The sequence below is a fragment of the Ricinus communis genome, chromosome 2 (genome assembly GCF_019578655.1).
Source record: "Ricinus communis isolate WT05 ecotype wild-type chromosome 2, ASM1957865v1, whole genome shotgun sequence".
NCBI classification, from domain to species: Eukaryota; Viridiplantae; Streptophyta; class Magnoliopsida; order Malpighiales; family Euphorbiaceae; genus Ricinus; species Ricinus communis.
In genome coordinates this window covers 1766038-1786917 of record NC_063257.1, presented here as the reverse complement: position 1 = coordinate 1786917, position 20880 = coordinate 1766038, and the positions used below count along the sequence as shown (strand labels likewise).

Sequence of the window (20880 nt, the reverse complement as noted above, 5' to 3'; positions counted from 1 at the left end):
AGATTATAGGCCTAGCATCAACTTTATGGGCCATGAACTGCCATGTCTGTCCAACTCCAAATGGACTTATACCTTCTAATAATAACAAAAATAAAACTTCAACAAAAAGAAAAAGAAAACATCAATATCAAATATTAAATAAAAGCAGTTTTGGTTTCTATTCATTTTATTATTTTCTTGATTAGAAAAAAAAACAGTGTAATTAAAGTCTTTCAACTGCAATAAAATATTGAAAAGGTATCCCATCAGAAAAAATAAAAATAAAAATAGTAAAACATTGTTCCAATCAGTAAAATATATATGCTTAGTCTATTATTCCATTATGACTAGTCAGACCAATTATTTGAAAATTAAGTTATGATATTAACTCATTGCACATGCTAAAAAAAATTAATTTAAAAAAAATATTAAATGAGAGGTCAACCTAACATTTTAATTTAAGCAAACAACAAGCAATTAAAGATAATAATAATTTGATCTATATTAATATTTTAGATTTTATAATAAATTCATAACTAAAATTATTTTTTATTGAACTGGATCCAGGCAATCTCATAATCAAGAACTGAGCTTTCTCAAATCAATAATATAAATATTATAGATTAATATTATAAGATTCTTTCTGATAAATTAAAAAAAAAATAAAAAATCATTTAAAGTCATCCAAAGTTTAATTTCTTTTTCATAGAATAAAGATTTCTTATAGTTTTTATAATAATTGGATGAAATGTATTAGGATTGAAGAAAATATTTAAATACTCGTAAAAAAAAAAATTATTTAAATACTAGCATTTGTTTGCTTAATCAATTAAAAAGATCGAGTTAGTTTTTATTTTATTTTTTAAAAAGGAAAAGAAAATCTTCGCGGAAAAAAGGCAAAGGCACGTGTAGAAGCCACAAGATTAAGAACAATCCAAAAAGTGCTGTTCTCTGCTTCCAAATACAACACCGCCACCACTCTCTCCGATCGCTCTGAGACTTCGAAATTCCAAGCACCAATCTTCATTTTATAACACTTTAACTTAATTTTGCTCTCTCTTAGCTACTGTAAATTTATTATCAGGTTCCTCAATCCCCTGTCAGTCATGGACGTCGATCCTCGCCACTACGAACAAGTTGTAAGTATTCATTTTTTCCATTCTCTGTTATTCTTCCTGTTCTTATTTTGTATTGGTTTCTACAAGTCACTAATACGAATTCCTCTTGGCTCACATTGCAATAACACATCAAGTCGTTTACTCTCTTAGATTGGTTTTCTCGAAACCCTAAGTTTTAAACCTTTTTTTTTTCTTGTGTAATTAGCCCGATTCAACTACTAGCTAGCTTATTCTTGATTAGCATTAGTTCTGAATGCGTATCAATGACTCTGTTTTCTTTTAATATTACTAATTCCCAATTGCATTTGACGTATTTATACACAGGCCATTAAAGACAACGACATTCACAGTATTGTTCTCTCATATCTGGTGCATAATTGTTATAAGGAAACTGTGGAATCTTTCATTGCGTGTACGGGGATGAAGCAGCCTGCAGATTGTCTTGACGACATGGAGAAAAGAAAAAGTATGTCAAGATATTTTAATTTGGATATGAAACAGTAGTATTCACAACTCAAAGTTGATCATATGTAACGTTGTGTTTTTGTTGAATAATAGTCTCGCTGCTCCTTTGTCATGTCAATTGCAGATTTGTGGACAAACTGTTCTGCAGAGATGCTCTGTTAATTTGTTAACTTATTGATTTTGTATGTGAAGAAACAGAAATTGAAAGATTTTGAGGGGGCTTTGATATGCTGTTAGAAATTTTTTTAATCCAATTTGGTTTAAAAGCATTCTTTAATATCCTAACTCACTGCATTTGTCACATAATTGCAATTGGTTTGTAACTGTGCATTTGTCAGGTACTCGCTACTGGTTATTGTCACTCACTTACTTGTGTCTTGGTTATCATTGGGATAAGTCAGAATCCTGCTGTCTTTCTTTTCTTGTGCTATTAAATAGTATACTTTTTATTGTATAAGGTAAATGTTCTGACACTGTTTAGTTTCATCACTTTGTTGATTTTGGTGTATTGTCCATTATATGATCAGGAATTTTTCAGTATGCATTAGAGGGGAGTGCACTAAAGGCTATCGAACTTACAGAAGAGCTAGCACATGACTTACTAGAAAATAATAAAGACTTGCATTTTGATCTTTTGAGCCTTCATTTTGTTGAGCTTGTCTGCACTAGGAAATGGTAAGCAATACAGGAATGATATTTTCAAAATCAAGAATTCCGCATTTTCTCAGTGTAGAATCTTGCATTTATATGGCAGCACAGAAGCATTGGAATTTGCTCAAACCAAGTTGACTCCATTTGGGAAAGTCCAGAAATTTGTTGAAAAGCTCGAAGTATGTTCTTTTCAGAGTCAAACCCTATTAGGCATATCTACAATATTTTTTAAATTCTTTGTCAAAGAGGTTGAAGGAAATTTTTTCCATTACTGCAGGACTTTATGGCTCTCCTGGCTTATGAAGAACCAGAAAAGTCTCCAATGTTTCATCTTCTTAGCTTGGAGTATCGGCAGCAAGTTGCAGATAATATGAACCGAGCTATTCTTGGTTTGTTTCCTCTACTACTTCTGTGTATGCAACATCTTTTGTAGAATGCTATACAGTTAAAAGTTGTTGATCTTACTGCTAAATCGTTGATCTTCAATAATATAAGCGCATGCAAACTGCCCAAGCTACACAGCAATGGAGAGGTTGCTACAACAGACAACAGTAGTCAGGCAATGCTTAAGCCACGATCATGGCAAGGTAAGGCATGAGTAGTGATTTTTCTTGTTGAAATTTACAGTGGCTAAGTATGTTTGTCATGTTTTCTAACATATCAACTATTATTGAGTGAGTTTGATTTTTTTTTTTCTTTCAGTTGATTGCATTACTCTTTGATGTGTTTTTATCTTCACAGATCAAACTTGGGTTTTCTTGATTTCTCGGATCAATTGTGTTCATGTTATGTGCAAAATGATGCATTACTCTTTTAACGTGTTTTGCTCTTTAATATGCAATCTTGTAGGAAGGGCTTCCACCATTTTCTTTGAAAGACTTTCTAAAGGGCTAGAATGTGGACGAGTTTCAAATACACTTGTGGCAGGGGTAGCCATGGTTGCTTTACATCTCATTGCCACCGTATATGGTGAAATTCTCATCTGTAGAAGTTTCCAAGTAAGCTATCTCATGTGTCTTGGTGTTCCCGCGTCTGATGAGGTATGCCTCTTTTCATAGTTGGCTGCAAGTCTAGTGCATTTTGGTTCTGCACAGAATGGATTTCATGAACCAATGGCATACGAGTGTTTGCTTGCCAGTCAACCTTAGGAACTTAGAGTATTCAATAGCCTAACATCAGTTTTTGATTTGGTGTAACTAGGAGTCTTGTTTATTGAAGCAAGGTCGAGATGGAAAGACCATTCATCTCATCATTTCTCATATGGATTTGGGATAAACTTTTGGAAATTGTTTACAATATTTTTCATTAGGCAAAAGCTGCCAGCAGCTGTGTGGTTGTATATATATATTTATATTTAAGTTACAAGTTATTTTCTGAAACCACATACTTTTCAAGTTTTCTGAAAGAACGGATGTACTACCATCCTGAGTTGGTTACTATTACATTGAAATCGCCGTTCTTTTGTGATGTTAATTCGGTGGAGGGGGATGTCTAGCTATAATGAGAAAGCAAAGTAAAGGAGGCTTGGAGTGAGAGGGAATCCGAAGGTGTAATCATTGGCAAGATACCTCTGGCAGGAGCTGGCAATAGTTGGTTCATCTACTCTGCATGATTCTTGAGCAGCCATGATAACTAATAATTCCTTGATTGTTCAAAATTAGCATGCCCGATAGCCTGATTGAACATAACTGGGTCGTCCATTCTGCTTAGTGCCCTCGGCATGCCACTCAACAAATGGTTCCACAAATGAGGGAATCATATTTATGAAGATGATATTTCTGCTAAGCTAATCTCAAGCGTGACCTGGGATATTGGTGTTTCCCTTCCCTTTCTTCCTTGACCCAAAATATATGATAGACAATTGTTTGGGTTGACTTTCTATTGTGGTTTATGTTTGTTGTTGGGATGATTCCCATAACTCTTGAAAGCATTATTGACTTATAAATATGACCAAATGGAAGCTATCGTCCCCCACCAACCCACCAGAATAGATTGAAATTGAGCATATTTTAAGGTTCAGTTTGGCAAAGTAAAGCTCTCTCTCTCTCTCTCTCTCTGCCATTTTTGAAATGAAAAAGAATAACTTCATTTTTTAATGAGTTAAAATCAATTTATATAAAAGCAAAAAAAAAAAAAAAGGATTGCATGTGTGAAAATATTGTATTATAAAGACGATTTCTCTCTTTAGTAGCTACCGTAAGCTCTTTCATTAAATTTAAAAATAGAAAATCCCTAATGATGCTTAAACATATTGTCGCCGGTGCTTAAATAATAAATATTAAGCTAAAGAATAGAAACCAGAAATTGAGCTTTTGGCCCTCAAGCAGGACCATTCTGCAGAACCCTTTTACTTAAGCTATTATTGGGCTTTTAAAGGATGTTAATGGTGTAAACCCTTCCGCTAGTTCGACGGGAAATTCATGCGTTTTATGGGTTAAATAATTCAGATTATAGATGGGCCTGAGGCCCACCTCTAACATAGCTGAGCATAAATCCCCGCTTAAACCCAGAGCCCCGCCATCACAGAGACGATAATGGCGTATGTGGCCACTATTCCTTCATCTTCCTTTCTCAGCCTTCAATTTTGCAGCGATAAGCTACTTTTCGCTCATCTTCTTCCTGAAAGGTATTATTTGTTATCTCTTCCTGCTAAATTGTAGTTTAGGTTTTCCAAATGAAATTAAATTTCACCTTGCTTCGCGCATTTTCAGATGTTGTCAGCGTAATAACAAATCTGATACCTTGAGAACCTACAAAGTCAGCTGCAGAATCAGTAAACTAAAAGAAGCTCCTCCAGCTTCTTTCATAAGAGAACCTCACAAATATTTCGATCAAGTCATAATCACCGTTCGTTCAGGTGATGGAGGCCATGGTGCTATTCTTAACATGCCTCAACCACAACAGAAATCATCAGATGTTAAGTCAAAAAAGAAGCAGAATAAGAAGAGCTCGTATAAAAGAGACTTTGATGGATCACTTATTCTACCGATGGGAGGACATGGAGGGGATGTAGTTATTTATGCCGACGAAGGAAAAGATTTTCTGTTGGAATTTCACTCCAAAAGTCGGTTTAATGCAAAACGCGGTGGAAACGTTGATGCTATGGGTGTTTTAAACTCTCTATTGCATGATGGATTTGCTGCTCCTACTTTGCGTATTCCTGTCCCTGTAGGTCTGTACATTATTTTCACTACATATTTACATAGATTCTAGAGAATACGATGAGCTTAGCTTATCATGATTCTAATGTGACAGGTACTGTGGTTAAGCATAAAAGAGGGAAGCTATTGGCTGATCTAACACAACCAGGTGACGAGATAATTGTTGCAAGGGGTGGCCAAGGAGGGGTGAGATTTTCTTCATTTTCTTCTTTTCAATTTTTTCTTTACAAAATATTTTCTGTTTTATAATATTCTAAATATGTCTCATTATCAAGAGAGTGGGCTGGAATAGAAAAATAATTATTATCGTACTGCTTAGCGGTTTATGGAAGATCTGGTATTTGATTATTTGGCTTAATGCTTGACATTTATGCTCAGTTTTGATATGCAATTTTCTTTATATAACTCTTTTTCTTTGTTTTGTAGCAGATTAGCTTGTTAGATGCACCAGAGCATAGAAGAAAAAGATTAATGGCTTTAACTACAAATGTTTTGCGAGATGATAGTGATAAGGTAAAGATGAGTGCTCTTCATTTATACATTCTTGAACTAGCTCAAATATTCAACGTTATTCAAGCCCTTCTTTTGCCAGGTACACTGATTTAATTAACCTCTGCCTAATAATAATTTGAATGCAAATCAAATACATTTGACAGGATAAAACCATGCAGGCTTCCCTCTTATGAAAGATAAAACCATGCATGAATTCTTAGGTTCCTAACTCATCTTATGAAATGCTATTTACTTTGAAAACTTGCTTTCTTAAATTTCATGAGCAGGTTTTTTTGCAGGCACCCTTACTGTTTATGTATTGCAAGCCGTTTTTGGGCTCTCTTACTAAATACTGCTTACTTATTTCACAAAAAGAAAGAAAGAAGATTTCAACCTATGACTTGCCTTCATCCTATCAACCCATTAGTCACTTGAACAAAGGCCTTTAGGCCAAATGTTTACCAGTTACTGGTGAAGAAAACCAAACCTTTGATGACAGTAACGTACGCAATAGGTTTGTACTTTGTGTACATTATTAGCGAAGGATCTTTCTTTATCGATAAGCTTAATTTAAAGAATGGAACTGATCAAGAAGAATTTCTGCAATTTGTATAACCCTGATGCTGGTAATGCAATGCTGAACTTTATTATCCTTGTCAGGTTTTAGTTCTTGGCCAGCCTGGAGAGGAGGTTAATCTGGAGCTGATTCTACGGGTCGTTGCTGACGTTGGTCTAGTTGTGAGTGCTTCTTATTTGTTGTGTTGTTTAAGCATGTAACTTCTAAAATTTTCTAAATTGTACCTCTTTTGGAAAAAATTTAGTCTCCTGAGAGTTGACAGAGTAGTAAGTTATACCATACTCATTTACAAAAAGGTATTATGATATTCTGATTGCTAGAGAATTACTTATAGGGTCTTCCAAATGCTGGAAAATCCACCCTTTTGGCAGCAATAACACATGCCAGACCTGATATTGCTGACTATCCTTTCACAACGTTGATGCCAAATCTTGGGCGCCTAGATGGTGATCCAACTCTAGGAGCTGCAATGTATTCGTCTGAAGCAACATTGGCAGATTTGCCTGGTCTTATTGAAGGTGCTCATTTGGGAAAGGTATTACATTTATATTATATATTTCAACAGCCAGCTTATTGAAAGCTTCAGGTTGCTAAAATTGAATCCTTCTCATCCTTAGGGCCTTGGTCGCAATTTCTTGAGGCATCTTAGAAGGACTCGGCTATTGGTCCATGTTGTTGATGCAGCTGCTGAGGACCCTGTGAATGACTATAGAACTGTCAAAGAAGTATATCTTCCACTAACAATTTGCCTTTTTTTGTCTGATGAAAGTTAACTGAGTTATTTGATAGGTGTGCATTCCTCATGAGAGTTCCCACTCCCTCTGGTTCAAAATATAGGATTCATCTGTTGTCGTCTTCTATTATATTATCATGTTTCATTCGGCTTAATTTTATTGGACTGCACCCAGTACATTTGATTCATGAATTTACAGGAATTGAGAATGTACAATCCTGAGTACCTTGAAAGACCACATGTCGTTGTTTTAAATAAGATTGACCTTCCTGGGGTATGTTGATTTTCAGCTTTGATTTTCTTTTTTGGTTAATGAACCTTTGTTGCTCTACTAATTATTTCTTTGCTCCTACTGATGTAGTTGTACTAAATGCCCCTATTTCCTGCTCTGTAAATTGATTTGTTTTTTAGGCAAAGGATAGGCTTTCGTCTTTGACTGAAGAAATATCAGAAATTGGTAGCAGTGAGGTAACTTTTGAGCTAGACAAAATATCTGATGATGCATTTCTATCTTTCTCCACTGGAGGTGACAGCGCATTTAATAATCTTCTCAGATCTTTAATGGAGATAGAAATGATAAAGAGATAGAGGACTATCCAGCCCCTCTTGCTGTTGTTGGTGTCAGTGTTCTGTAAGTTCGTAGCTTTTTTGTATGCTGGCCTTCGTAGACAGTACCAGATTATAAGTTGGTTCGTGCTGTATGCACTTAGCGTTGGCTAAAGTTGATTATACATTAGAATTGTATCTTCCCAGTCTTGAAGGTTTAATTGTCCTGGATCACTATTTATTCTGTCCTGCATTTATTTGAAAATTGGAGTTCTTTTCTTGCTTCTCCTTTTTGTCTATATTGATTATTCAAGTGCACATTCTACATGCACTCACACACAACATGCTTGTATCTCATTCCTTTCTTGGACTGTTGGGAGATGAAACAGAGTGATGCCATTTCATCCCATCTTTTATTGTTTGTCATTTGCCCCTGTCCAGCCAACGACCCTTAATACTATCACTAGTATTATTGTCAATTTATTTGAGATATGCCTAGTACCTCTCTTGATAATAGCAAAGGAGGCATGGAAAAAACCCATCCTATATCTTTATGTTTATGTTTTAAGAATGTTTTTTGATGTATTCAGGAAAGGCATCAGGGTAAATGAGATGTTGAAGGAGATAAGGACCGCCTTAAAAAACTGCAGAGATTCTAACGAGGCATCGGAACCAAGTGCAATCCCATGAGGCGATGAGTAAGTTGTGAATAGTTTCTAGAACACCATAGGGCCACAGTTTATGGACGTGGAGCATTCTATGATCTTAGATTGGTGGATAAAACTGATAATCACAATCACACAGCTTAATTGTTGCTCTAGAGCCGCTAAAGTGCAAATCTGCAGTAAATAAGCTAACCTAGCTGGAGATACATTGTTTAGACAATCAGGTGCGTCATATAATTTTATCTTGACATCGTTGTAAGACCTGACAGATTGAGCACATATTTTCGCTGGTTTCGCGCTAGCTTCTGCGTACAAATATACCCGTTGATAATTATGTCAAACTTTGGATTAGTATATACTCATGTTTAATAACATGTCTACTGTATCTTTTTGTTTGCAGGCTTACATGGCTACTGTAAATAATGTGGATTGTATTGCTAGTGAATAGTATTTGTTAGTTTGGTGAAGGTTTTCTTATTGAGGAAATTACATGATTTACTGTCTTTTTTGAAAAAAAATATCATTTATACTGTTGTTTTTGTTTTATATATTTTTATGAAATGGTACACAGAAAAATCTTTGTTTTTGTTTTTATATTTTTTTATAAAATATCTTTTGTACTGTTTTTTATTTTTCTTCTTTCATTTATACGGGTCTTTTCTTTAAGGAGGTGGACTTTTTCTAATAAATAAGCATTTGGTCCTTTAAACTTTTGATTCCCCTTTCGAGAATCTTCATATTTTCTTACTAATAATTTTTTCCTCAGAATATTTCTAGATCATTTTTTATAATTCCAACTTTATTTACTCATTATTTTATTATTTTAATTTCACTCATTTTAAATATTTATTTAACTTTATTTTTATTTAATTTAATCATTTTGACGTATTAAAATTTATATTATTCTATTAGTATGATAATTATTTTTATTACATTTTTATTATTATTATTATTATTATTATTATTTATTTATTTATTTAATTTAATTTAATCATTTTGACTTATTAACAATTTATATTACTTTCTTATTATGATAATTATTATTATTACACTAGATAAATTTTGCACCATTTAATCATTTATTTTATATCATCATTATGCATTGCACACTTGCACTTTTAAAAATAGTCTACTACCTTTCTTATTTATTAGCAATGCATAACATCTTAAAATTTATTTCTTTTAATTCTTTTTGTGGTGTAATAATAATATATAATTGATATATGTGCAAAATAAATCATATACCGGTTGTATACTAAATGCATATCAAATATATATAAAACATATATAAATTTATAAAATATATACCATTTACTGTAACTTATGTTTGTATTTTTTAAAAGATAAAAATGCAATAAATATATTATATATAAGGAACATATATTAAAATAAGTTGAATATGTTTTATTATATTGACTAAACACCGGTATTAATATTCATTGCTATTGGAGAAAAGAAATTTCGAAATTAAAATATGTTGAACAAATTTAAATTTTAATTAAAAAAAATTATTTTACTAACATTAAAATATGTTGAATAAATTCAAATTTAAATTTAAATTTAAATAGTTTTATATACTTTTTACGGTATATTTATAAAAGAAAAAGAATTTTCATTGTTTTCTAATTTTTTTTAAATATAATTTATATATATAAAATAAATTATATTGTTAATAAATTTAACATCATATATTATTCATAATATTTTTATAAATATATTTTAGTTTTTATAATATATACCAATTTATATATACTCTTATATAAATATATTCTAATTTATTATTTTTAGTTATTTATTTATACTCATAATAAAGTGATAAAATCTCACTTATATCGATATTAAATACAAAATTTTCTTGTTTTACAATAATAAAAATACTTTTATTATTTCAGATGTTTTCTAAATTTAAAAGAGAAGTCAAAGTTAATATATATATATATATATATATATATATATATATATATATATATATATATATATATATATATATATATATATATATATATATATAAAGAAAGGAAGAAATAAAAAGATAAATTAAAAAAATAAGATATTTAAGCTAAAGATATTTGTCAAATAAGAAGAATAACAAATTTAGAACTTTTTCTGAAATTCTGTGGAATTTTTTGTAATTTGCTTTAGTTGGTAAGTTACATTTATTATATATTATCTAGTTGTTGGGTTATTATATATAATATGGATTGAATATTAATATTTTTAGTTAGATTTTGAAAATGAGTTTTATCTAATTTTATTAGTTATGGTATTAGGATCGGTTTTTTAATGTGGTGGATCCAATTTAATGACAGACACTAATATATGTCGGATTAATTTTTAGAAATGAATTCTAACTAAGTTTAATTGGCATAGTTATAACTATATGAATTTAACTTCACTCCTAAATTTTTAAAAAAAGAAAAAGAAACATTTATGAATTTTGCTTCTACCACACGATCATATTCTTGAATTTACTTCCATCTCATACTTTTATTTACCGCGTGGGAGATTTGAGAGAGATGACAAAGAGGAGAGTGAGTTTTTCACTGTTTGGTTGGAGGGAAAAGTTAGAACGGAAGGAGTTACATTCTTCTGCGAGGCTTGCAAAAAGATTAATCATCTGAAATTGGAAGGATTGAAGAAGAAAGGGGTGAGCATAAACCTCAGGATCTTAAAAATGGAAGAACCGAATTTGTCTAACCAAACACAGCCTTAGACACGGTGAAGTGAATTTGTCTAAGATTTCATCTACAGCTCATGATGACGAGATGAGAAACTACACACGTTTGTACGTCCGGAGATGGATGCAGGCTAAGGCCATAAGGTTTCTGAGATCACTTTCTACACTTGTAAGTGGTTGACACTGCAAGTTTTTCTTTGGTCTCCGGTTCATTGAAGGTTTTGGAGCTGCTTTTGTTAGGAACTTCTTGAACTTGAGGTGAAGAACTAATGATGATAACATGCACCGAATACAAAATGGATATGGTTTTAATTCAGTCAATTGCGGCATAAGGGCATGAACCTTGAACAAATACAATAAAAGAAGAAATAATCAAAAAAGAATGTTTTCAGCTAAGTACATGTCTAAAGTGAGCGTTTGGAATTCGTGTTGGATTGAAAGAAGTATGTTTAGAATTTCTAAATTTATTTATATTAATTTTTTATTTTAAATAAATGGTTTTTTCCATTAGAAAAATCTGTTGTTTTGAAATAATTATAGAAATTAAAAAAAGTATTTTTTTTGGTTTAAATCGAGAAATTAAAAAAAGAAAAGAAGTGGGCCCTAAGAACTGTGCATGAATGAAGGTGAAGTACATCGTACAAACTCTGAAATTGAAGGGCCTTTTCTGAGGAGAGTCGGGAGCCCCCACGTATCAATCAACAGTTCCATATTGTCAGTGTTAGTTTTTTTTTTTAGAAGACCAATATGTTCTTATCGCCAACCGTTTAAGCCCAGAGACACCGCCTCCAATAGTAAATGACTATTATCCAACCAAAATCAACAAACACCAAAGCCTGACTTTAAGTCCCTGCTTGCCACCTGAGCTTGCGCGCGGACAAATTCCTTTGGGCAAGTGTGTTTATGTTACAAATCTCCTTTGACACGATCCCTCTGGTTCTTTCTGCCAAGTATCAGCTCATACCTATTCAGAGACACGTCTCGGCCTTATACCTATTGATTTTGCACTTATCTCTCCCCCGTTTACCACTGTATAAATACCACTGTTTCGTTTTGTCTAGTGTTCTTATCACCATCAACTACCGTTTACTTTTCTTCTGCTTTCTGTTTCTTTTTGGGAGGAATAGAGAAAAAAAAATGATGTCTAAATCAACCGTGAGTACTGTTCTTGGAGAGAAAAAACAACTAAAGAAACCTGCACAGGCTAGTTCGAGAAAAGGTTGCATGAGAGGCAAAGGAGGTCCGGAGAATGCACTCTGCACTTACAAGGGTGTTCGTCAGAGAACTTGGGGTAAATGGGTTGCTGAGATCAGAGAGCCCAACCGTGGTGCCCGTCTCTGGCTTGGTACTTTTGACACCTCCCATGAAGCTGCCATGGCTTATGATGCTGCTGCTCGTAAGCTCTATGGCCCGGAAGCCAAGCTTAACCTGCCGGAGTTGCACTCCAGCAAGAACAAAGTTCCAGCCTCTTCTGCAAATTCCCAAGCTTCTCAATTAGGAAATCGGTCCCAATCCCAAATCCTACATAATTCAGGTGCCACATGTCCATCAAGTGGCCCAATCATAAGGGCTAATAACCTTGTAACACCAGCTTACAGCTATGACTCAATTGTATCCTTTCCTAATGCAAACGTGGACTGCTGCAATGCAAACGTGGCAGAAAGTAATGAAGCAAGTATTTATGGGCAAAATCAAGAGGGAGCTGGAATAAATGAGCTGTGGGAAAATCTGAACGTGAACCTGCCTTTATTTGATGATTCAATTTGGGCAGAAGCAGCAATGTCAATAGATTTCCCTGCAATGGAAGACCCTGGAATTTTTGCCAGCAATCTGATGGATGGAACAAACTGGGACGCGTTGCAGACTCCATGGTGCAAGTAAAATAACAGCAAACTCCATCTCCTGTCTATACTAAAGCCAGCGATGGCCACGCTTCAGGCACATAGGTTTTTCTGGGCTTGTTCGTGGCTCTTGTATATCGCTCACGTGATCTATCTGTCACGTGCCTCTGCTTGTAAGATTATACTTTTTTTTTTTTCATTTTTTTTTGTGTGCGTCTTTTCTTTGTATTGAATCGGGAGATGTCTTCTCTTAGCATTGGGTGGTGGGAAGATGAGGTGTATAATATATATAGAACCTAGAAAATGAAATAAAAGTAGCTTAGTATACAACCCACATGTGTTCCAGCCGTCTTTCACCTCAATTTAGTCGCATAATTTCGGTGGCCTAGTGACCTTTCAATGTCCTCATTTCTTAGTGACCTCCCATGCCACACAGAAGTAAGGCAAGGCAAGCATTAAAATTATTCAAAAAAACTTTTGAAGGAAAAACAGGAAAACCTAAACTTATTAAAAAATAATAATTTTAAACAAAAATAAAATATAAAAAAACAAAACACACTTAACACATAACGAGAAAGGAATTTATAAATTTACTCTTTCTTTTGCATATTTTTTATTTACAACATACTTTTCATATCCTTCTTACCAATATTTGAATATAATTAAAAATAAATACTATTAACATAAATATAATTGTATACCAATATTTGAATAAAACTAAAAAATAAACACTAAAAGACGGTTAATATGAAAATATAATTATATAAAAATAATATATTATTTATAGTTGTACTGTAAGATTTGTATTACATGCGGACTGCCAGGTATCTTTTAAAATTCTGTTTAACGAATTCACCGTTGGAATCAATTATTGCAGAATATTCATCTTCGTTCGTATACGGCTGTACCCACTTGGGCATCAAAGATCAAATTATTAGATCTTTCCTTGCAGGTCAATTTGATGTTCTTGCTGTACTTATAATGATGCCCAGCAACTTGGCACAAGGGTCAGTTTATATGTTCTTTGTGCTATCAAATTATCATCTTTTACTGTAACATGTAATGGCGATTCTTCTAAGGAGCTCCAGTATCTATTGGTCAACCGTACAGAATCAGCTTCCACAGCAACGCCATCTTGGTTGTGGTGCCAACTGAAAAAGGCATATGTCCTGTTCTTTGTTTCAGAAAACCATGGTACAAAGCTCGCTTCTCGTAAAGCCGGGTAGCTTGGTTGTGGCTCTGGCATCCTGGGCCATGAGAAAACCAATAACTACAAGCAAATTAACAATTCCAACAATTTATGCTGACTGACCAGCCCTGAAATAATAATAATAATCCTTTGAGATTCCTTCCCATCTCCAACAGTTTGTAAGCTGGGGTAGATTGACCTTAAATAACCCATTTACAGTTGTGTATGCAAATATTTGATTCATGTTCATGCGATAAAAATTAAGTGTCATAACAACTATATAAAGCCATGGTGTGCCATGATATCACTTACATAAATTGATCCATAATCCACCTGAAGTACGGACATGAACTCTGTTACACAAAAGCGTAAATAAACAACACAACATTATCCATCGTTCTACAGTTGCGAGAAGCAAAGAAATGAAATGAAGAAAGAAAATTGGTGTAAAATGTATGAAATGGTCTAAATCTCGAGAAGTTAACAGCATTTCCTTTGAAAATTCTTTTAAATAGATCCATTTTTCAACATTATCTAGGATAAAATTAATTATATAATAAAATATATTATAATTTAGTTATTACAATTTACATTGATTTATTTATTATAGTTAGCCACTAATAATTAAAAGTCACCCTCTGTAAATGCCACAATTAATTTATTCAATTAGCTTTAGTTACGATGATAGAATGAATGTACTTAAAAGGTTTCTCTATATTTCATTTAATAATTCAATTTTGATAAATTTGTTACATATTGGCATTTGGTTTTAGAATATTCGAACACAAGTGATAGAAACACTTAAATATGAATGATATAACTACTGACTACTGAGTCATAATAAAAAACGTTTAAACATTCAATCGTCAGATTTTTGTTTAACAATTCAAACACTAGGGGAGTAATTATTCTAATATATGAAAGACCACATAAATTACAAAAGATTTCGATAATCTATGGCAAGATTTATACATCTATTTTTCAGCAAGTAACTGATGAAACATAAGAAATGATGAGGAGAAAATTTGCTCCGTGCATATTTTATCATCAAATATTCATAATTCAGCAATAGATGATTCTTCTAAATAGTTCCAATATCTATTGATCAACCGCACGGAATCAGCTTCCACAGCATCTCCATCTTGATTGCGATGCCAACTGAAATAGGCATGAGTCCTGTTCTTTATATCAAGAAGTCCATGGCCGAAGCTGGCTTCACGAAAAGCGGAGTAACTTGGTTGTGGCTCTGTCATTCTGCATTATAAAATGAACTAATTACTACAAGCCAATATCACAATTCCAACTAATTATGAAGGCTGAATCATTCTAAAACTAACAGCAACAAAAATAGAACTTACTCGGTCACTAATCCTTCTAGATTTCCTCCATCTCCAATGGTTATGTAAACTGGAGCAGATCGATTATACACAGGAATGCAATGTCCATTCACAATATTGTATGCTATGTTTGATACGCGTTTCTGCAATGCGACGATATTCATTTATCAAAGGGGAAAACTTTTATTATTTTTTCTTCTTTTTCGTTGATTTCAAATTAACAACTCCGTAGAAGTAGAATGTGAACTTACAGATCGTTCATAGGCATGAACATGACCAGCAAAGACAACATCAACTTGATACTCCACGAACCATGTCTCATACATCACTCTCATGGTTTCTCCTTCCATATAGTGACCAACATAACTGTTGTACATTGGACAATGCATAAGAACAATAAGCCATGGTGTCTCAGTCCTGTCCACTTTCGGCAATTCCTGTTCTAGCCATTTGTATTGAGGGGTGTATTTCCCTGCAACCAGAACCCAATTTCAAGATTCTCCACATATAAGTCCTAACAAAGTAACAGGAAAGTACTAATTACCAAAAGCAGAGTAAGAAGACATGACAATGATGTATGCTGAAGCTCTCTTGATGGAGTACCAAAGAGGAGATGTGCTACCAGAAGCACTATACGGAACATGAAAACGGTGTAAATAAGGCTTAAATGGAACAGGTTCACCCTGCAACAACATTAACCTTGTTTTGATAAAATTCAAAAGCAACTTAAAACCCTTTTGAAAGGTTAAAGTGATGAAAAGGGAGACAAGAGGCTTACAAATTGAGGAGCAAAATCAATTTCATGGTTCCCTGCAGTCCAAATCCAAGGTTGATAGGCAGCAATTCGTTCAATGAACCTTCCCCATGTATCCCACCTTACATTGTCATGAAATGGATAATCATCTGCATAGGACAGATCTCCAACAAACAAGATTGTCTGCCCTTTTGTTGGATTAAACTCATAATGCGTAAGTGTCCTATTCGAATCATAAGTTTGTCCAAGGTCCCCTGCTCAAAATGCCAGAGAAGGTAAGGTGATAAAATCTTACTGACAAAGATTTGAAATTTATACTACAAAAAGAAAATGAGGCTAAAGTACCTATAAGGCCAAAAGTGTAAGGGACATCCGGACCAGGTTTAGGAGGAGTTATAAACCAGAATTTTCTTGTTACATTCCCACTACCAACCTCGTAGAAATATTTAGTATCAAACTGCAATCATGATATAATTAGACCACCAAATTAATCTGATTAATTTTGCTTCATACATGCTGTAGACCAAATGAAACTACTCCTAACAAGTACTACAGCGCATACCTCTAAATCCTTAATGGTGCAGTGATGAATGTAACCAGAAGTGTAATTGAAGTACTTGTATCTAACAATATATCCATCTGCATGATTCTTGAGCTTATCATGCTCAGCCCAGTAAAGCACTGTTCTTGAACCTGGTCCATATTGAGTAACCCAAGAAACAATCACACTATTTCCTTCATGATCTCCTTGTGTTATATGCACCTTTCATCAGAGCAAGTTACAATTGAAAAGCATAAGAACCCAATAGAATAACCCAATGTCAAGAACACAAAAGAGAAACATGATATATGCAAATGCATCACCTGTTGAGGAGCATTATAACCAGGAGGCACTTCAAAGACATCACTGTCTAATGGCATATCAAGAGACAAGTTCCCACTTCTTACAAAACTGCTTGTTATTCCCCCATTTGAAATCTTTGAATAACTCGTCAACAGAACAACAAGAAGAAGAACCAAAACAGAAACAGAGTCCCGCCTCGCTCCCATTTCTACTGTAATCACTACAATAGAATTCACTGATTAACTTTATATGTTAGAAGGGCGAAGGGAGAGAGGAATATTCGTAGTCTCATACGAATCTCTATGAGAGTGTCAAGTTAATACAGTTTTTTATACAATAATTATCGAGAATAAAGCATATGGGTTCTGCAGATGAGATTGTTTTGGATTAAAAGGGTAGAAATTTAGTTGGGATGAGACAATTATTAATGTCAGTGTAATTGTCGAGACACGTACTTGTATCTGCCGGTCAAAAGATTCATAAATCAGATTTAATGAAATTATACTAGCTTTTGTTTCACTAAATTTCACTTTTTAGGATTTGTTTCTTTCGCGAAAAGTAATAGAAAAAATTTATTATTAGCTAATTCCTGATTTCTTTCTCCTATTTCTAAATGCGGTTTGATTAATTTTCTATTATTATTATTGTTAAAAAATAAAATAAAATAAACAATTATTATTATCCAGTGGTGCTATTCTTTTCAAATCTAATCTTTGAAAGGAAATACTAATTTGTGGAAAGATTGAGTGATCAATGATGAGTTTATAATGTATTTTGAATTCTGAGATTATAAGAGAAATAAGCATTCTGTTATATACAATTTGAATGCAACAGTCCTATTGCTGATTTTGTTATATTCCAACGTTAAATTCCAGTTTAGAGAAAGGTAGAAGCAGCCTTTTCCCTTAGGGAAGAAGTGTTGCTCCTTTTCCCTAACTTAGGCCTATGATGATCTGGTTATCTGAGACCATGACCAACAGTCCTTAACTGCCAGTTTTTGCCTATTGAACTTTGCAGCTATGATCCGGTGCTTCAACACTCCCTCTCAAGGTGGGTTCGAATAAATTGACAGAACCCATCTTGCTCAGGAGCCTTTGGTGGCTTGCTTTGTCGAGGGCCTTTGTGAAAATGTCTGCAGCTGTTCGTGGCTTTTGACAAATGGAGTTGCAATTTCTCCCGATTAGACTTTTTCCCTTATGAAGTGACAGTCAACTTCAATATATTTAGTCCTTTCGTGGAAGACTGGGTTCGACGCTATGTGCCTGGCTGCTTGGTTGTCACAGTACATCTCCATCGGATCTTTGCACTTTATTCCCTTGTCAGTGAGCACTTACTTAATCTAAATGAGCTCGTTAGCTGTTGATGCCATAGCTCGGTACTCAGCTTCGGCACTAGATCTTGCAGTTACTGATTATTTTTTGCTTTTCCAAGTTACCAGATTTCCTTCTACAAATACGTAGAACCCAGAGGTTGACTTTCTGTCACAGCTACCTGCCCAATCTGCATCGAAAAAACCAATAACAGTGTTAGCATTATTATTATTCTTCATCCAAATACCTTGACCCGGAGTACCCTTGAGGTATCTTAGGATCCTATCAACCGCATCCAAATGAGGAGTACGGGGAGCATGCATAAATTGGCTAATCATACTCACGATATAGCTAATATCAGGCTTGGTGATGGTTAAGTAGATTAATTTTCCTACCAAGTGCTGGTAGTGGCCTATGTCACTTAAGGGATCGTCATCCTTTAAGTTGAGTCGGATTTTCATTTCCATTGGAGTATCTATGGGCTTGGCTCCTATCTTCCCTGTTTCTTTTAGGAGATCAAGAACATATTTTCTTTGAGATAGGAATAGCCCTTTATGAGATTTGGCTATTTCTATCCCGAGAAAGTAAGTTAACTGACCAAGGTCCTTAATGTCAAATTCCTCCTTTAGAGTTTGTTTTACTTTCTCAATTTCTTCATTATTGTTTCCTGTTATAATAATATCATCCACATATAGTAGAATAATTATTGTGTAAGTCTGAGTGTGCTTAACGAACATAGAGGAGTCAGAAGTACATTTGCTGAAATTAATTTTTAAGAGAAACTGACTAAGCTTGGCATACCATGCTCTTAGTGACTGTTTCAATCCGTAGATTGCCTTTTTTAACTTACATACCAGGGAAGGATCAGAGGCTGATTTGTGACCTGGAGGGAGGGAGAGTCATGTACACCTCTTCTGCTAGGGATCCTTGAAGAAATGCATTCTTAACATCCATCTGAAATAAGCTTCACCTTGAGTTAGTAGCAACAGATAATAAAATACGGACGGTGCTCATTTTAGCCACCGGAGCAAAGGTTTCCTGGTAATATATGCCATAAGTTTGGGTGAAGCCCTTTGCTACCAACCTGGCTTTGTACCTTTCAATGGTACCATCATGCTTGTATTTGAATTTATACACCCATTTACAGCCAACCGATTTTTTATTTGGTGGCAGGGTAACAAGATCCCACGTTTCATTTTTCTCCAGAGCCTGGAGCTCTTCTTTCATAGCCTTACACCAATTAGGATTGGTGTTAGTATCACAGAAAGAGGTGGGCTCAGTGTATGATGTGAAAGTGTTTAAATAAGCCCTGTATGAAGATGATACGAAATTATAATTGATAAAGTGATAAATATGATACGATACCGAGTTGGACACATAGTCCTTTAACCGAGTAGGAGGTCTGGTTGGTCTAGTAAATCTCCGTAGGGCAATTTCTTCTGTAGGTGACTCATGATCTCCCCCTGAAGAAGTTGCCGCAGGAATGGAAGACTCTCCCCCTGAAGGGCTGGGGCCAGAGATAGGCACGGGGGGCCGCTCCTGTGCAGAGAAAGTATCTTGAAGAATACTATCAAAAAAGGAAGAGTTAGAGGGAAAAAAAGTCTACGGAAGGTGCTGTAGGAAGAGTGGTTTCATTAGGAAAGTAAGGGGTAGTTTCATCGAAGGTCACATCTCGGGAAATGTAGGATTTATAGGTGGTGGGGTCATAACATTTGTAGCCCTTTTTTCAGAGGAGTACCCAAGGAAGATGGTTTTGACACAACTTTTGTCTAGTTTATGATGACGTCTGATGTGGACAAAGGCTGTGCAACGAAATACTCGAATATGATCTAATTCCATTTTTCTTTGTTTGAGAAGTTCCAGAGGGCTGAAATTGTTAAGAATGGAACTGGAGAGCCGGTTGATGAGATAGGTTGCAGTTAGGAGGGCATCCGACCAAAAAATATGAGGAACATTGTTTTGAAAGAGAAGAGTACGAGTAACCTCAAGAAGATGCCTATTTTTTTCTTTCTGAAACCCCATTCTGTTCGGGAGTATAAATGCAGGTAGTTTGGTGCAAAATACCTTCTTGGAAAAATAATTAAGAAAAGTTTTTATTCACATATCAGTACCATTATCTGAACGGAAGGTTTTAATTTTGGCGTTGTACTGATTTTGAATAAAGCGAAAAAAGTTGAGGAAACATGCAAAAACATCATTTTTTCCTTTTAGCAAATAGACCCAAGTAACTCGTGAGTAATCGTCGATAAAAGTGACAAAATAGCGGAAGTGATTGTATGAGGTGACGGGGGCAGGTCTCCAAACATCAGAGTGGATTAAATCAAATAATTTTTCTAATTTAGTAGACAACGAGGGAAAAGGCAATCTAGTATGCTTTGAAAATTTGCAAACATCACAACAACTTAAATCTATTTTAAGACAAAAAAGTTGATTCAAAATTCTGTCGGACGGATGCCCAAACCGCCTATGCATCAACAGGCCTTGGTTGGAGGAGTTGGTCGTGGTTGGACACTGACTAGGAGTGGTGAGGTAGTATAGGTC

The 20880-nt window shown here is 34.4% G+C and overlaps 5 protein-coding genes across 7 annotated transcripts; 3 read left to right on the top strand and 2 right to left on the bottom strand.

Moving 5' to 3' along the window:
* The first annotated feature begins 849 nt into the window (after positions 1 to 849).
* Positions 850 to 3595, top strand: LOC8275797 (glucose-induced degradation protein 8-B homolog). 2 transcript variants are annotated; one of them, XM_015718031.3, is made up of 7 exons: positions 850 to 1118; positions 1422 to 1563; positions 2090 to 2237; positions 2317 to 2392; positions 2491 to 2602; positions 2709 to 2800; positions 2955 to 3096. In XM_015718031.3, exons 1-7 carry the CDS (start codon positions 1086 to 1088, stop codon positions 2973 to 2975), a joined length of 624 nt encoding a protein of 207 aa, XP_015573517.1. In that variant the 5' UTR covers positions 850 to 1085; the 3' UTR covers positions 2976 to 3096. The 2 variants fall into 2 exon arrangements, with proteins under 2 accessions (XP_015573517.1, XP_015573512.1); XM_015718026.3 differs by having other exon boundaries at positions 853 to 1118; positions 3063 to 3595.
* A 956-nt stretch (positions 3596 to 4551) lies between these two features.
* On the top strand, positions 4552 to 8786 carry LOC8275798 (probable GTP-binding protein OBGC2). 2 transcript variants are annotated; one of them, XM_048371025.1, is made up of 11 exons: positions 4599 to 4839; positions 4925 to 5385; positions 5469 to 5560; positions 5801 to 5887; positions 6527 to 6604; positions 6778 to 6978; positions 7061 to 7168; positions 7376 to 7450; positions 7588 to 7644; positions 7731 to 7807; positions 8313 to 8786. In XM_048371025.1, exons 1-11 carry the CDS (start codon positions 4748 to 4750, stop codon positions 8410 to 8412), a joined length of 1428 nt encoding a protein of 475 aa, XP_048226982.1. In that variant the 5' UTR covers positions 4599 to 4747; the 3' UTR covers positions 8413 to 8786. The 2 variants fall into 2 exon arrangements, 1 of the variants encoding a protein (XP_048226982.1); XR_007214812.1 differs by lacking the exons at positions 7731 to 7807; positions 8313 to 8786 and having other exon boundaries at positions 4552 to 4839; positions 7061 to 7232; positions 7588 to 7645.
* A 3328-nt stretch (positions 8787 to 12114) lies between these two features.
* On the top strand, positions 12115 to 13239 carry LOC8275799 (dehydration-responsive element-binding protein 2D). The gene has a single exon (XM_002510416.4). It carries the CDS (start codon positions 12202 to 12204, stop codon positions 12943 to 12945), a length of 744 nt encoding a protein of 247 aa, XP_002510462.3. The 5' UTR covers positions 12115 to 12201; the 3' UTR covers positions 12946 to 13239.
* A 1693-nt stretch (positions 13240 to 14932) lies between these two features.
* LOC8275801 (purple acid phosphatase 2) lies at positions 14933 to 17409 on the bottom strand. The gene is made up of 8 exons (XM_002510418.4): positions 17050 to 17409; positions 16748 to 16948; positions 16531 to 16642; positions 16210 to 16439; positions 15976 to 16114; positions 15683 to 15903; positions 15453 to 15574; positions 14933 to 15348 (listed from the first exon to the last, which is right to left on the bottom strand). Exons 1-8 carry the CDS (start codon positions 17233 to 17235, stop codon positions 15150 to 15152), a joined length of 1410 nt encoding a protein of 469 aa, XP_002510464.2. The 5' UTR covers positions 17236 to 17409; the 3' UTR covers positions 14933 to 15149.
* Positions 17410 to 18030: 621 nt separating this feature from the next.
* On the bottom strand, positions 18031 to 18806 carry LOC125369160 (uncharacterized mitochondrial protein AtMg00810-like). The gene is made up of 3 exons (XM_048370871.1): positions 18587 to 18806; positions 18465 to 18529; positions 18031 to 18222 (listed from the first exon to the last, which is right to left on the bottom strand). The coding sequence occupies exons 1-3, from the start codon at positions 18804 to 18806 to the stop codon at positions 18031 to 18033; spliced, it is 477 nt and encodes a 158-aa protein (XP_048226828.1).
* Between the last annotated feature and the right edge of the window lie 2074 nt (positions 18807 to 20880).

What these genes read in the sequence shown, in the direction of transcription:
- LOC8275801 (XM_002510418.4), bottom strand. Translation starts at nt 17,235, where the DNA reads ATGGGAGCGAGGCGGGACTCTGTTTCTGTTTTGGTTCTTCTTCTTGTT. An exon ending in GCACCATTAAGGATTTAGAG is followed by an intron (nt 16,643 to 16,747) that starts GTATGCGCTGTA and finishes TCATGATTGCAG; the next exon opens with TTTGATACTAAATATTTCTA. An exon ending in CTAGAAGGATTAGTGACCGA is followed by an intron (nt 15,349 to 15,452) that starts GTAAGTTCTATT and finishes TTTATAATGCAG; the next exon opens with AATGACAGAGCCACAACCAA.
- LOC125369160 (XM_048370871.1), bottom strand. Translation starts at nt 18,806, where the DNA reads ATGGAAATGAAAATCCGACTCAACTTAAAGGATGACGATCCCTTAAGT. An exon ending in CAAGGGTACTCCGGGTCAAG is followed by an intron (nt 18,530 to 18,586) that starts GTATTTGGATGA and finishes TTTTCGATGCAG; the next exon opens with ATTGGGCAGGTAGCTGTGAC. An exon ending in TATTTGTAGAAGGAAATCTG is followed by an intron (nt 18,223 to 18,464) that starts GTAACTTGGAAA and finishes TCACTTCATAAG; the next exon opens with GGAAAAAGTCTAATCGGGAG.
- LOC8275797 (XM_015718026.3), top strand. Translation starts at nt 1,086, where the DNA reads ATGGACGTCGATCCTCGCCACTACGAACAAGTT. An exon ending in CTTGTCTGCACTAGGAAATG is followed by an intron (nt 2,238 to 2,316) that starts GTAAGCAATACA and finishes TTTATATGGCAG; the next exon opens with CACAGAAGCATTGGAATTTG. An exon ending in TAAGCCACGATCATGGCAAG is followed by an intron (nt 2,801 to 3,062) that starts GTAAGGCATGAG and finishes GCAATCTTGTAG; the next exon opens with GAAGGGCTTCCACCATTTTC.
- LOC8275799 (XM_002510416.4), top strand. Translation starts at nt 12,202, where the DNA reads ATGATGTCTAAATCAACCGTGAGTACTGTTCTTGGAGAGAAAAAACAA.
- LOC8275798 (XM_048371025.1), top strand. Translation starts at nt 4,748, where the DNA reads ATGGCGTATGTGGCCACTATTCCTTCATCTTCCTTTCTCAGCCTTCAA. An exon ending in CAGAAATTGGTAGCAGTGAG is followed by an intron (nt 7,645 to 7,730) that starts GTAACTTTTGAG and finishes TAATCTTCTCAG; the next exon opens with ATCTTTAATGGAGATAGAAA. An exon ending in GTTGTTGGTGTCAGTGTTCT is followed by an intron (nt 7,808 to 8,312) that starts GTAAGTTCGTAG and finishes TGATGTATTCAG; the next exon opens with GAAAGGCATCAGGGTAAATG.